The 15218-nt window shown below is 34.8% G+C and overlaps 2 protein-coding genes and 1 long non-coding RNA gene across 3 annotated transcripts; 1 reads left to right on the top strand and 2 right to left on the bottom strand.

Annotated features, from left to right (window-relative positions):
- Positions 1 to 35: 35 nt before the first annotated feature.
- LOC125205773 (putative UDP-arabinopyranose mutase 1) lies at positions 36 to 1417 on the bottom strand. The gene is made up of 3 exons (XM_048104881.2): positions 1070 to 1417; positions 708 to 958; positions 36 to 633 (listed from the first exon to the last, which is right to left on the bottom strand). Exons 1-3 carry the CDS (start codon positions 1379 to 1381, stop codon positions 129 to 131), a joined length of 1068 nt encoding a protein of 355 aa, XP_047960838.1. The 5' UTR covers positions 1382 to 1417; the 3' UTR covers positions 36 to 128.
- A 1488-nt stretch (positions 1418 to 2905) lies between these two features.
- On the top strand, positions 2906 to 14580 carry LOC125208621 (uncharacterized). The gene is made up of 3 exons (XR_007174145.2): positions 2906 to 3068; positions 7074 to 7186; positions 7917 to 14580. It is a non-coding gene; the product is annotated as an uncharacterized LOC125208621 (long non-coding RNA).
- Positions 3229 to 6238, bottom strand: LOC125208620 (cytochrome P450 85A1-like). Its single transcript, XM_048108273.2, has 8 exons — positions 5928 to 6238; positions 5412 to 5733; positions 5163 to 5312; positions 4839 to 5081; positions 4673 to 4759; positions 4497 to 4575; positions 3763 to 3869; positions 3229 to 3668 (listed from the first exon to the last, which is right to left on the bottom strand). The coding sequence occupies exons 1-8, from the start codon at positions 6116 to 6118 to the stop codon at positions 3456 to 3458; spliced, it is 1392 nt and encodes a 463-aa protein (XP_047964230.1). The 5' UTR covers positions 6119 to 6238; the 3' UTR covers positions 3229 to 3455.
- Positions 14581 to 15218: the final 638 nt, after the last annotated feature.

Genomic DNA, 15218 nt, shown 5'->3' with positions numbered 1-15218 from the left:
GGAATATGTGGTGTTCATCAAGAAAGAAGACTATATTGATGGTGAGGATATGTGATATAGTATCTCATTTATTGTTTGATGATGATAACAAAAGTGATGATTTTGCAGACTTGAACATGTGTTGGTGATCACTTAGTAAGCTTAGCGGTTGGAACCAGCTTGGCAGGGGGGTTGAGGTCATCCCAGGCCTGAATCCACGTCTCCATTGCGTCTGACAGCTTGACGAAATAGGGGTCGATTTTGCCGAGCTTGTCCTTGACCTGTTTGGCAAGCTCAATGTAGCACTTCTGCACAGTTGTGGAGTCCTTTGAAAGTATGGCTGATTGGAAGAAAGGGATAATCTCTTCTTGCCAGAATATCCCATTGTACTCTTTTCTCAGGTTCACAAAAGGGTTGCTTGCTTTGCTGTGCCAAATGTAGGGCAGCCCCGTCTTCACTCCCAACCCCAAATGATCGCAGATGACCTTGACGCACCAGCCGGCCCACATGTCGTCGTAGCGCCCAATGGGCTGGCCGTCTCCCATGAGGCCAAAGTACATGGCTGGGCCGATGAGGTCTCGGTCGAAACCCAGGTTCATCCCGCACATTGGGAAGAGGGTGCCCTTTGGTATCGTCATCACTGCATCTACATATCTAGTAGTAATATATGCAGAGTGAGTTGGGGTGAATGGGATGATGTTGTTATGGTGGTTGTTGTTGTTGTTTACCTGGTGTTTCGCTCTCGTGGCTTGACGAGCTGCGTGGGAGCGTCGTAGTCGGGGATGTTTAGCCAGAGGCCATGGGAGACGGCTGTGGGGGCGCCCTCTCTGAGGCTGAAGGGGTAGCCCCTGACGAAGTCGGCTCCCTCTCTGTACGGGTCGTACAAAGTGTTGAAGAAGAGCGGGGTTGATGGACACAATAGATTCTTGATGTGTTGGTCTAGGGCATTGATCGGCTTGCCAGAAGGGTCGCTTGCAACCTGCACGGGGTAACTCATCTCAAAAGACTAGTCTGTCTATCATCCAAATAAGAGAATTTATTCCAAAAGACTAGTCTGTCATATCAAGAAGATGAGGGAGGGGGTTGTTACGAAGCAGTCGTCGTCGATGGTGAAGATGTACTTCTTCTTGGAGACCATGTAGCCAAAGCAGCGGCAGGCGGAGTCCTTGAAGGAGATGCAGGAGGCGCGGGGGCCGAGGATGCGGTTGATGTCGTTGCGGTTGTAGAGCTCGTAGTCGTAGCCATCAGGGACTCTGATGGTCTTGGAAGGGTCGCCGTCTTGGACTATGATGAGGTGGTAAGGTTGGAGGAAGGGCCTCCACATCTCCAGGAAATCGAGGTTTCGTATCGTCGGTATCACGATATCGAGCTCGTCTTTCAGCAGCGGCGCGGCGGTGGCCATGGTGAGAGAGTTAGAGGAGGAAGTGGTGATGAGAGATTTGTGTGTTTATTGTAAGAAAAGGGGAGAGGAGGGGCGGATGTGGCGGGAGATTTCTGGATGGACACGGTTCTCGTGTAACGGATCCCTATTTTTAGTTTTTGCATGTTTTTCTATTTTCAACTTCATGCTAATAAATTTTAGGTTTTTTGTTAATTTAAATTTAATTTAGAAGAATCCATATTCATGTAAATAAAATAGGGGTTGATCAATCCCCATGTTCATTGATTGAGAATGTACACATGGAATTGACATTTCATTCTCATTTTACTTGTACAAACATGTGGGTAACGAATTAATGTAAAAATAAAATGTAATCAAAATGAATCAAAAATAAAAAATACTGTATAACATTTCATTCTCAAATGAAGGGGCTAATTGATATAAAAGACACATTTCGGTGCAAACTAAATTTACTTATAAAATTAATGAAATTAGTAGGGACAAATTTTATTCATTCGATTTAAAATAACATTAACCATAGATTTCAAAGGGGTATTTACAATTATGGTCAATAAATGAATTTGAATATTGTCAATGTATTTATTCGAGAGTCAGAGCATTTAATCGTTTGGAGGAGCTTGCATCACAAAAACACATCCCATATGCATACCTATCAAATCAAATCCAAACAATTTTGTTTAATAAATAATCAATCATCAACAAGTATGTAATAGCTGGGCTTGATTTGGATTTGATTTGAGTAAAGGAAAAAAAAAAGACTATAGAAAGGGGACAAAAGAATGTAATATAGTCGCATATTCTCTGAAACAACTAAAAGCCACTGAATAATATATTTAAATAATAAAATTATGAAGTCCATTATTTAACAATAATAACAATATGACTTATTTGATGACAGCCTCATCAAATTCTAATTGGTGTTCTCAACATCGATCATATTAGATTCTCGTGGTTTGGTGGGAAGTTCCCCCTACACATTTTGTCTTCTAATTACTAATTATGACTACTTTCCCACACCACATCACATTCAAATTTGCATATGCATAACACAGACTTGCTCGTTACAAAACAAAATCACAATGATCAAATTAATGACCCATGGATAGGGTAGAGTTAATACTATTAAAATTCATTCCTATATGAAAACCATAACAGTTATATAATGTCCTAAATACAGCGTATGAAAGGTCCTATGTGCAGTGTATGTAATGTCAAATATGAATTTTGTACAAATAAATAATTATTCGTGGTACAATACAAAATAAAAAATAATTGTAATTGTCAACCTTCAATTTTTTTTTGTTAAGCCTTAATTTGGTTTACCCATTAATATGATGTTACATGCAAATCTATTTCAAAGTGCTTATCATATCGCTCCTTTATTTCCACATTGATTGTTTATCAAATAATTATTGTCAATTAAAATTAAACATATTAAGATTACTATTTAAGTGTAAGAGAAGGAATAAAATAAATTAAGAGAAGAATAAAAAGGGTGGTCCCGCCAAAAGATTAATCCCGCCTAAAATTTCAACCTAACAAAAAGCTGCAGAGAAACGTTAATGGCGGAATACAGATTTTTCTATCAGATGAGACGAATCCGGAGACGAACTATGGCGATTCACCGAGCTGATATACCTTCTGAACATGCATTTGGTATCTCAGCAGGATTTTCCGCGAGTAATCGGTAAATCAACCCCACCACTCATACCCTAATGTTCATTTCATTTTTGTTTGTTTGATGTTCAACATAATTTTCAGTTAGTTAAATGATGTGGATTTTCAATTACATTTCACCTGTTTACGTATGTGTTGAATTTGGTTTCTCTCCTCTAATGACTCCATAATAAAAAGTGGAAAGTTCCGTGCCCATGGATCTCTGATTGTGAAGTTTCAATGAGGCAAAAAATAATTGATGATTCCTTTTTACAGTGCAAATTATTGAACCCTAGTAAGCTGGGGAATCGATTCTCTAGTGGATGGTGTTAGCTCAATTTTTTTATACATTCACAAAAGCTAGCTATAATCATCTGCTACGCTAAAAGTTAGTTGTTCCTCTTTGTACAAATGCTCTTTAGGGAGTAGAAACCCTAATCTTGAGCCCGTTGGGTGCTTCGACTCTAGGAAATTTCATTAGCTTGTTTCCCTCTACTTCTTCCCATCTGTATCTTGTCACAAAATAATGAAGGAATGTGGAAATTTCCGCCAGACCGAGTTCCTTTCCAGGGCACTGTCTCGTTCCTCCTCCGAAAATCAAGAAATGGTGCTGATTTTCTAGGCCTTTTCCCTGAATTTAAGTAAAGTATTAAGGTTGTTAGCCATTGCTTTTTGAGAAGCAATTATAAGGGTCGTTTGTGTGCTAATTTGGGTGATATACTAACCAGCCATCTCCATGGATTGAAGGTATATGGATCGGGATAAAGGCACGGGTCGTAGTTGACCTCCCTCGTGTACACATATATCCTCCATCCTTTGGGAATTAGATAACCTGAATAAGTATATAAGCAGAACACCAGATGAGTGACTGTACAAGTAGTATGGAATTGTGTGTATTGGCAGCAGATAATATTAATCTAATTTGAACAAGAACTGATATCATTTGTTTAATTATCTCTCTTAACAACCTTGTACATACATCACCAGGCTAGCTAATCGTGGGATTAATGATTACATGAAAAAATAGATTGCATTAATTGTTTTTAGCACTTGATATTGACAGGTATAATTGTTAAGTTTCTTATTGGAAGGACAAAGCAGTGATAGTATTGAGCTCTCTCCTCTTATCCAAAACACGGACAAAATAATTCCTTAGGACAAGATGGGGTATCAATGGAATGTCTTGGGTTGTAATGGTAGGTTTTCCATGTGGATCATGATAGGGTAGGGTCCATACATAAAGGTGATCGCTTAGTCTATGATTGCTTGTATATGCAACTGTTGCTTTTTTTGTAATGCTTTAATTATTGATGAGAGAAAATGTCAAAATTGCTTAATAATTACAGACTAGTCTTTGAAGTAGTAAATTCAGAACTTTATTTTTGTTTTCTGTGGCTGCTGAATAATAAAGGAAACAGAGAGGAATATAAGGAAAATTTAAAGAGATTGCGTTGCTCACCATTAATTTCCATATCTGTAGTTGTCTTTCTCAATACTCCATTTACTATTGTTGCCAGTCTGGATGTCTCGTATATGACCTGCAGTAGTTATATCACATGGCATTTATATTTAGCTCGAAATTCTATTAAGTTTAACCGAAGTAACTATTTTTAGTTGAAAGTTGGCAACACTCACCGCACGTGTGAAGCGCATCGATCTGTAGTCTTCATAATCAATAGGATCCTCAGGATTTTTTCTTTCCCTTATTGCCATATGTTCTTTCTGGAAATTTAAAGTTGAAACACAAGTTAAGAAATTTCCACTTCAACATGTGTGCTTCGTGACTGAAATTTTCACTCACCCTTAATTCTTCTAGCACTTTTGGATGATCATGAAGATACTTGACAGCCATCATAGAAGTAGTTGACACGGTCTCGTATCCAGAATACAAGATGGTAATGATCAAGTCGATCATTTCCTCATCACTTAGCTTGTATTTATTCTCTTCCCCTACTAGAAGACCAAGCATATCCTTTTGTTTTTCACCAGAAGCTCTTCTTTCTTCAACAAGTGTCCTTAACCAGCATGTAATGTTCTGTCTTGCCTGTTGTGAATCAAAACTGTTAGCATTCCTAGATTTAGACGAGTCTGCTGCGGCAGTAAAGAAGTGTTAACTTTTTTTTACCTGAAATCCACGATGGTAATTTGTGCCGCGAAGGTTGATGGGGAGTGAAAGGGTTCCCAGGACCAGTTTGAAGAATTCAGGCATGAATGCTTCTGATATTGAGCTTGCTTCAGTGCTAGCAATTTGTCTAAATGATGATAGAAACGCCATCTGAAACAATATTGAGGATTTTCATTGGATCAGAACAGAGTGTCAAGGGTAAATTCTACTGCATGAACCAGTGATTAGATCTAAAGTGCTAATACACACCTCTTTTGTTTTCTCTTGGATATCAACAATCTTGTTATCCCAATCACTTAAGTGGGATCTCATGAAATCGTCTATTTTGGGCAAGAGTTGATCTTTAATCATCGTGGGGCTGATAAGAGAAAGCAAGGCCCCTCTCATGTACTTGTGAGCAGAGCCGTGGACAGCTGCAATGTTGCATTTCCCAAGTATGTCCAACATCGACTGAGGATAGCCGGGGACAAGGCCCTTTGCTTCATTAACTAGGATGTACCTGTTTAACTCCGGATCCATTGATACTATGGTAGGACAACCTAGTATGTGTGATTTGAAAATACTCCCAAATCTGCAAGAACAGTGAAAGAAATCATGGTTAGTAGAGCACACCATTTTGATTTTTGGTATAAGAAAAGTAGTATCGTTTATCAGTCATCATGCAATAATCATGAAATTGCAAGTTCCTATATCGATGATGTACTCTTTTTCGACTAGATTAGAAAATATGACATTCTTAACTATGCTAGAAATAATGAGAGTGACCTTGATCTTTGGTTTTTCATGAAGGCTGGGCCTTGTTTTAGAAACTCAGTGGTCTCTCCGAACAGTGGCCACCCCATTGTACCTGGTGGCAATCCTTTCTTCCTGTACCTTACCTCATTCCATTTCAGGAGAGCAACACTCAAGATGCAGAGACCCCAGAACCCCCCGAGAATCACAACAAAGCTGGCCATTGATCCTCCCTAAAAGCTCACAACTATTGGAGAGGGGGAGAGGGAGAGGGAAAGGTCGAAAGGGAGAGCTGTAAAAGGTGTGATTTGCTCTAGTTGTACTGGTTGGTTATGACTCATGAGTTCGTGCGGGTGATTATATAGACCTGATGAAATCAATATGTGTGTGTGTGTGAGAGAGAGAGAGAGAGAGGGCTGGGGTATAGCCGTATAGGGGAGGCCTAATACGCCAAAATCATGCACGCTAGAAAGGTAGGACCTATTATTAAAACCTGAAGGCACAGTAAATAAATAAGTTTTGGTTGAAGTAAAAATTTGTAGATAAAAAACTGCTTTAGCATTTTCTTGATACCTCAGATCAGAGCTTTCATTTTACTGTCCTGTCAAACTGTATGTGGTGTGCACTGTTCAACTGGAAAATTTAATTGTATGTGGAAGAAATAAATTACTCCACTTTACAATTTTCTAATACCCTCTTTTAGTTGTCATTCTTAATCATTTGGTTATCTATTAATCATTTTTTTGCTATATATGTTGCATAAAGAAAACTGCCTTGGGCTGATGCTTATATGCTATTGATGAAAGCACATGGACGCCACCCCATTAGAAGGAAAGCCATGGGACTAAGTTGTTCACATGTCTGTCAAATAGATCTATGCACCAAATTACAAAAGTCACTTGGGACATGTTCTTGGTTAGAGAGAGTGAGTGATCCATTAAATAACAAAAACACCGACGCATGTTCTTGATTATTGAACCGAATAGTGTTTTTTCTCTTGAGTTTGAACATAAAAGTCCTTGTGATTAGATTGAAACTGGGATATATAGGTTATATAGTTCCTAGTAACTTTTCACGTGAAGTTTGACTTTTGGACTGTTTCCCACTTTTTAACTTTTCCTAACCTTGTTATCCAATAATTCCCCATGTTCTAATCTTTCATCACATCTCAAATTTCAGTAACTTTTTGGAGCCTTGTGCACAGGAAGAAGACTATAAAAAATGGCAGACCAGAGACCCCTTTTTCCTGCCTAGCTAATGGCCATCATTAGCCATCCACTAAGCATGATTAAGTAAGGATTTTTTTTTGTCATAACACGGTAATAAACATAATTTTTTTGCTTATCTTACCAAACCCAATTTGAAATGACTATAGATTTGCATTTCAGCATTCACACATGTATGCTAAAGGACATTCTGGTTCCACTTCTACCCCATGTTAGGGAACTGACTGCTACTCTCCTGAAATTCTTGATAATTAGTATAAATGTCAGAATTTATTATGCTTGGAGTAGTTAATAATAATAGTTATGTTGACTGTTTTGAACAACGTTTCATTTGAACGTGGTTTTATTATTTGAATATGAATAGGTCGGCATAGAGGTAGGTGTACACATTTAATTGGAAAACCCATTTTTTAGATATGGAACAATTGAGCTACTAATTTTTGCTGTACAGAGCTCTTACTCACTCATTTGATATAATGATAATTTAATAGGAACACTTTTACATTGACACGCAATTGTTGGTGTCGGACATAGATATGGAAATGTGATGGTTGTTAAAACTTAATACTACAATAGATTGGATTGTAACTACATACAAAATGATGCCGTACAGGAGGGCGTACATGGTCGACTAGTCTCATCAGTAGGTGTGAGATTATTTGAGAGAGGGTATTTGCATATATATTCTCCTAAAACAGGGTTTGTCTTGTAATTTTCACACTTATATCATCATCTCTCATTTTGCTTATTGACTTTGGGTATGATGCTGATGCCTTGTCGTAATGTGGCGCAAAAGGTAGGTCGGAAAATGACTTGAAGAGGAGTGTGGATCCTTGAGGAGATCCTTGGAAAGGGATTTGACACGACTGACACAGTGCCACTTTTGCATTTCTCACCAAATTGCTAATCATCGCCCACTTTTATCTCAAGGTAATCTTAAACTAAGGATCTATCTCTCTTTTCCTGTATTTGATCAATTATGTTGTGTATTAAATTTATTACTAACTATGTATTCACATAGTACATATTTAGGTGACTATCCATCAAAAATGAAATAGCTAACATCATTTCAATTCATTAGATCATTTGGTTTGATAGATGATATATGGTAGATTAAATAAATAACACAATTTTAAGGTGATAAATATTCATATGATTGCAAGATTAGAGTGCGAGACGCATTGTTGAAATAATAAGTGCACACGATTGAATTGATCCTAGATTAAGAACCCGAAGCTCAAGTTTGGCAAAATTAACCATTTTGAGCTACATTCTGTGGGGATCAGGACAAGCTCAAGTTTTATTGGAATATTTCAATCCTATTTTGGATAATGTAAAGTACTAGTATTATGACTAAGTTATGTATGCAAAATAATTCTTTGTATTAAGAGCGCAATTTTAATACACCTTAGCCTTACCATCAAAGTGTACTAGAGCCATGTGTGTTTAGCAATGTTAGTAACATATGAACTACACAAAATAAATTTACCTATTATAAATCATGCAAACTAACTAATTATTATGATTGACTTATGTATGAAAATATTAAGATAACCAACTCTTAAACACCTAAGCCTTGACTAAACCTCTATGATGAGATAGCTAAACTATTTTGATGTCAATTTATTTATTGCCGTCTTAAGCTGAGATAGTTAAACTAGTTACGTTGGTAAGCATACTAGCTAGCTCTGGCGCACTTTGATGGTGAGTTTTGTGGTGTAGTTGTTAACATAGATGAATGGAATTGCGTCATAGAGAATTATTTGATGTAAAGATAGAGGCAAAAATACTGCCGACAAGACTAAAACTACTATATATGAGAGAAACCGTGTTAAATAGTAATCACAAAAAAATTAGCAAATATAGTGGGACAGAAGAAAAAGATGGGGTTGCATGAAAGAAAGAGATGTGGATGTAAGAACTGTAGAGCACAGGTGGATCAAAAAAGATGTGCACGGAACTGCAGAAAGGAAGCATACGATAGGCTGCAAAAGGTTGCATATATACTATACATACATTAATAATGTTAGAGAGAGAAGGTTTGTGTGTGTGATAGAGAGAGGAATGCCTACCCACACGCACACATGCAAAGCTGAACTGGAGACGTTTTTGCTTCATTAAATGAGTGATATACAATCAAAACTCCAGAGGTGCACGAGGGCCTCCATTTTGTTCTTTTCTGCTTTTTGCTACCCCCCTTCCACCCCACCCCTACCATTATTTTTCCTTCTAATTATTTTCTCCATTTGCATTTGCTTCCCTCAATTATATGTAGAATAATGTTTTTCTTCTATACTTCATAAAATCTGCCCTTCTAGATTTATCCTAAATTATTCCACTCTACTACTTTTATGGAGTACTCTCTCACACTTTATTTTTACATATTAAGGAATTTAGTTAGGATATATAGTACGTATCTGTACAAATATTTTTTCCTAATTTTTGTTAGTCTTATGGTTTAAGTGTATAATTTGTACTCTACATTTAATATGCATATGCATCTCTATGGTTTTGGCACTTAACTTGTGAAATTTGGTTATCTTATCAGAAATTTTGGTGCTATTTACTTGTATTTGTACCCATTTTGCCTTCTGAACCGATTTGAAATGAGTTTTTTTTTTCTTTAAAACGTTTTTTTTTTCATAAAAAGAGGTTTTTGAAAGGAGAAGAGGAAAGAGGATAGAGATAAACATGTCTTTTTGAAATATGGGATAATGCTCTTCTATTAGTTTTCTATTTGTAGGTTTTGTATGCTTCTTCACTTTTATATTTCCAAAATTGCGGACTACTAGACAATATTCATATAGTGCTTAAATTATTGATAATTCCCATAAAAGATATTGATCGTATACAATTTAGGCAAGTGCAAGGGGCAAAATGATTTATAGTTAATTAAAGTTGAGAGGACAATATAACTACCCATTGCACTATCAAGAGCAACAGATATCTTTGGAGTCAAGTGGTGTGAAGATGAACGATTTAAATTAATATAGTGGTAGTATTTTTTACTCCTATTTCAGAATGGATAGGGATTTGGTTCGATACTGGTAAACTTGATGTTACTGTGCACGGAAAATCGTAAAAACAGTTTTTTAATAGATTTTAAGTCGTCACTTTGGATTTTTGTTTCGTTATTTGAGGAAGTAATAAGGACAGGATAATTTGATATTGAAGAAATTCGATATTACATCAATATATGCATACATGGGATCAATATTATCCTTTTTTTTTAATGAATAAGGGATCAATATTATCCTTATTTGTTAATTGGTGGGTCAAGTATTAAATGAGGATGAATCATTTTGTTTGATTTGAATTTATAATCTGAAGCTTCCTTACCTAATTGGTTATAGATATTGCATATCACAATCTTGAGATGATTGCCAATCAATGTATACTATTCTCATACTGTTGTTGCAATTGAAACTTTATCTTTCACTGAAATATAAACTAGGTATGGGTGTGAATCATTCATTCAATGTTATTGTTGTTCGGTGCATCTATTTCACATACATACTTTGAATTCACAATTATATTCCCATTTTCCACACAAAAAACAAGATTTGTATGGATTGAATGCTTTGGAATCTTTGCGTGCATAGTTAGAAATACTTTTATTTCATACTTGTCACTCTTTCAATAAAAATATGAATATACAATTTAATAAGAAAAAATTTAAGAGGAGTTTTAATTGTCTTTACCTTGAAGTGAAAATGGGATATTGATTATAATGTTTATTTTATTTATAGTCAATTTGTTTTACTTGGGGAAGGGAATGGTTGTGTTTGAACTTAAATTTTATTGTTAAACAGAATGCCTTCGCCACTTGACCAAAAAATATTGTAAAAATAATGAAATAAAATTGTAGTAATATGTACGTACAGTGTTTGATTTGTCTGAGAATTTTGAGAGTGTTGACTAAAATAGAAAAAAAGAAATGATTTGTGTGGACAATGTTTGTGGTGTATGTTACTATGTGTAATTTCTGTCTTTGGATGTTACTGTGCTTGTTACAACGTGTGCACAATCTGCATAGTGCATGTCTGCATTTCTTATCATGTTGTGTAGTGTTGTGTTCTAAATGTGTGTGCATTCTCACGTTGGCAATCCGTGTATTGTATAGTGCGTTTGTCACAGGCAGTTATGTGGGTAAGGGTAATTTGTGTTAAAATAGAAAGAATAAATTGTGGTTTTAAATTTATTGTGTTTTTGGAAAATTTGAAACTAAAAAATCAACTCGTAATAATCTAGCATTTTCATTATTAGTAATTTAGTATCATATCCATTCTTACAATTAATATGCCTTTAATATATCTTGAGTTATTTTATATCCAAGGTTAGTTCAATAATTTCATAATTACTTTACTTGAGGGTGTTCTTAGATGTACATGAATAGATGTTCTTCTAGATGCCTATCAGTTGCTATTGAGTCATGCCGACATGCATTTACATATGTGAATTTAAGAATAATTTTTTCATTAATTCGGTGTACCACATAATCCGAAAAATTAATACTCACGTATACTACATAATTGGAGAAAATAAAATTAGACTAATTTGGTGGAGTTGCAGCGATAGCATCCAAGAAGTTGGAAAAGTGCAAAGTGGGTAGCTTAATTATTGTGCTTTATTAAGGTTTGGTATTCACATACACACAAATTTGGCAAGTGATTGTAACTCTTGATGTATTAATTAGAAATTATAATATTTTATTAACTAAAACCACGATTTTAAAGTATAGAATGATTCTTACAAATAGGTTGGAGAAACCCACGTAAAAATAATTTATCCCAGATGCCATGTCCATAAATAAAAACTCTTTAATTGTAGTGATCCATAAACAAAAAATGATGAATGAAAGAAGTTGGGAAAGAAGACTATTTTATTACCCAGAACTGTAGAGTGAAATTAATGCGTACGTGTGGAAGTGACAGAGACAGCAGCAAAAACATGGGCCTCTGATGATTGAGTGCACGTGTGGGAGATGCATCCACGTGCACTCGTTTTTATTCACTCAAAAAATTGATTGCATTTTGTCTCTTTGCTCAACCACTATTAATTTTTGCTGTGCCTTCTGATATTTGTTCCCATCCATGGTTTTCCTCTCTCCCACTTTTCTTAATCACATTTAATGTCATTGGGTTTCACAAATTATATAAAATTGAATTTTGTAAATACTAATTTAGATCATTACAGCATCCACAACCACTCAGACTATAAATACATAGACTAATTTTAGTAGACAACCTAAATAAAAAATACGACTACTCTTTGTGGAAAGATGTAGTATTATTATTATCAAGTACTTGAATTGTTCTTATTGATAGATAAGGTCATATAAAATCAGTCTTTATTCATGAATTTTCTTTTCATATGATGACACTAATCTTGGATGGTCTTGGATCAACTCAATTTTGAATAATCTTTGGACCACCAAACATAATGTATTGTTATTCATTGCATTTTCGCTCTATTCAAACTATACCAACTCATTTAAACCCATTCCCATTCCCATTTTAAACTACTTTTGAGTATGAATTTAGCGTTAGATTCGTTGCATGGGAATCCAACAAATTGGTTGGGTTGCGAGTACTTAATAATTTGGTTTGTTTTTATTAAAATAAAACCTTGTCAACTCGTTATAGGGATGATAATGAAATTAAAATTGTCTCGGGGCATTTTTCTATAGGTCATATTAAGTCAATATCTAAGTGTTTCGCCTTTTTGAATATGATAAGACTTGGATTTAAATTGACCTGCAAATCCAACTCATTGGTAGTTCTTAATTTTACACTAGTGAGTAGTGCCTAATAATTCCAAATTTGACATAATTGAAAATTTAAAATGGACAAAGTTGATTTGAAATACAGAGGCGTCCCAGTGCATTTAGTATTCTGTTTGGTTTATCTGATCACATCATTAAATAAAATTAAATGAAAGGATTGCTTAAAATTGGCTAAGTGTCACATTCTTGAATGGTCCCTTTCGGCTGCAGGGTTAAATTCAAATTTTACTGTGTTGGTGGATGGATAATATTAATGCAAGTATATAAATGGTAGCCCCTCCTTTTTCTTTATTTTGTACTTATTCATTTAATCATTTTTCTTCTATTTGGCTTATAAGCACATATATGTAACCTACCATTTATTTTATTTTGGAATTAGTATCACTTTTGTCATGCACGAAAAAAGTGATGATAATGAGATTCCATCTAATTGATTATGAGCTGGTGTACCTTTGTTAGTTAGGTTTAGATTGGTGAGTTGGAATGTGTTTTTGGCTTTTCTAATTCTTGCATTGATGTTTTAATACCTACTATAGTATTTTTTTTTTTAACTTTGGGGTGGGAGAATAGTGGTAGGAAAACAGAATGATATTAGAGTGTAAAATAATACTACTCCAACTCTAACAAAAAGAAAAATCTCACATAACCTAAGGTGGAGATAGTGTAATATTAGAGTGTAAAATAAGTCAATGGAGTAACTCTAATAACTACTGTCTACTTCTATAGGAAGGACTAGTTTAATGTAATTGATAATTTATTACCCTGTCACTTAAGAAAGCAAAAAAACAAAATAATAGGAGTAGCAGTAACAAAATAAATGGTAGGTGGACCAATCCGATTGTAGCATTAAGCATAAGATTTTGGTCATGGATATGCATCATGTCGTATGCAATATGAATTTGAATTACAAGGCATTTCTTCCTGTCGTTTGACTCTGAATATTTAGCTGTGAAGTGACGTTTGATTATGTACAAGTATAAAACCATTTCGTGTGACACGTGTTTCAATAGTACTCCTATTAAATTTAAGTTATTACGAGCAAGAATGATCATGTTATTATACTCTTTAATTTTATTCAAATTTCATCCAATCTCTACTGGTATTCCCATAATGTATGTATGTACTACTATATCGATTGGTGATAATTATGATCTCCATAATTTAATTATGTTTTATAATTCATTAGATGCAGTAACCAAATGTTACAAATCTAGAGAATAGTATGTATTAATTTGTCCACTTCCATATTAATTTTGCTCCAATGCACGCCAAAAATAATTAAATAAAAATGGTAAAAGGTATAGTACTATTTTTACTAAATATAATTATAAATTATTTGAAAATTACATAAAAGCATCATCAAATAACTGATATTAGAGTTTGGATGGATTCAATAAATTTAAGGAGAAGTGTCTTGTGATTGTTAGTTTCAGATTAGTTTGTGGTGGCGCGAAATCGTTTGTGTATAGACCGATGGCTTAGACGTGGCGACCAAGATTTTTGCTATCTCTTTTTTCTCTGTATTTGTTGCTCTTTCCTTGTTTTGATGGTGGATATTGTTTTGACTTTAGTTGGCTCGTGTCTTTCGTTCGTGTGTTAACTCTAGTTGTTTTGTTTTGGGGGTGTTGTGTTTTTGCTGTGTTTTAGAGGTTGTTATCCATGGATCTCCATGTTAATTTTTTTGTCTTTGAGACGGATCTTTGCTTGTCATGCCGTTGGCTTAGGCAATTTTATTTCATTGAAAAAAATGGTTTACCAAATATTAAAATTTTCTTCGAGGGAATTATGGATAATTTTATTCATTGCAATGGATAATTTTATTCATGTTCTTATATGTGGACGTAGGTAAATTGGAGACCTAAATCCCATCATCTACGCTAAGACATTGACTTGACGAACAAAAAAAAAATTGATACAAACTTGACGAAAATATTTAATCTAATGTCCCTTTACCTGTACCACAAGGCATAGAAAATAACCAGTACTAAAAAAAATTCGTGTGTATTAAAATTGACTAAACAGCAATTTTTGAAAACTATTGCTCAAACACTAAATGGAATTCAGGGCTGGCAAGAAAAATGAAATAAATAGATTAATGAAGGCAGAAAGTAAACATGTTGGACTTATTGCTGGAAAATGTTGTCACGAAAGGGGAATATTGCTAGTGGCCAATAATCGAATTTTTGCATTAATAGATGTACTCTTATCTTAGGCTGCAACTTTAGCAATAGCTTTGTGTGTGTTATAATTATTTATAGTATCTTGTCAAAGAAACAGATATATTTTTAAATCAAAGTTCATGTAATTGGATGA

This window comes from Salvia hispanica, chromosome 6 (assembly GCF_029641045.1).
Source record: "Salvia hispanica isolate PSC_SH4W2 chromosome 6, Shi_PSC_v1, whole genome shotgun sequence".
Lineage (NCBI taxonomy): Eukaryota > Viridiplantae > Streptophyta > Magnoliopsida > Lamiales > Lamiaceae > Salvia > Salvia hispanica.
The sequence above is the reverse complement of the archived record's forward strand: the minus strand, read 5'-3'. Positions and strand labels throughout refer to the sequence as shown.

What these genes read in the sequence shown, in the direction of transcription:
- LOC125205773 (XM_048104881.2), bottom strand. Translation starts at nt 1,381, where the DNA reads ATGGCCACCGCCGCGCCGCTGCTGAAAGACGAGCTCGATATCGTGATA. An exon ending in CCATCGACGACGACTGCTTC is followed by an intron (nt 959 to 1,069) that starts GTAACAACCCCC and finishes TACCCCGTGCAG; the next exon opens with GTTGCAAGCGACCCTTCTGG. An exon ending in CCACGAGAGCGAAACACCAG is followed by an intron (nt 634 to 707) that starts GTAAACAACAAC and finishes TATTACTACTAG; the next exon opens with ATATGTAGATGCAGTGATGA.
- LOC125208620 (XM_048108273.2), bottom strand. Translation starts at nt 6,118, where the DNA reads ATGGCCAGCTTTGTTGTGATTCTCGGGGGGTTCTGGGGTCTCTGCATC. An exon ending in ATGAAAAACCAAAGATCAAG is followed by an intron (nt 5,734 to 5,927) that starts GTCACTCTCATT and finishes CTGTTCTTGCAG; the next exon opens with ATTTGGGAGTATTTTCAAAT. An exon ending in AAGTGCTAGAAGAATTAAGG is followed by an intron (nt 4,760 to 4,838) that starts GTGAGTGAAAAT and finishes TTAAATTTCCAG; the next exon opens with AAAGAACATATGGCAATAAG.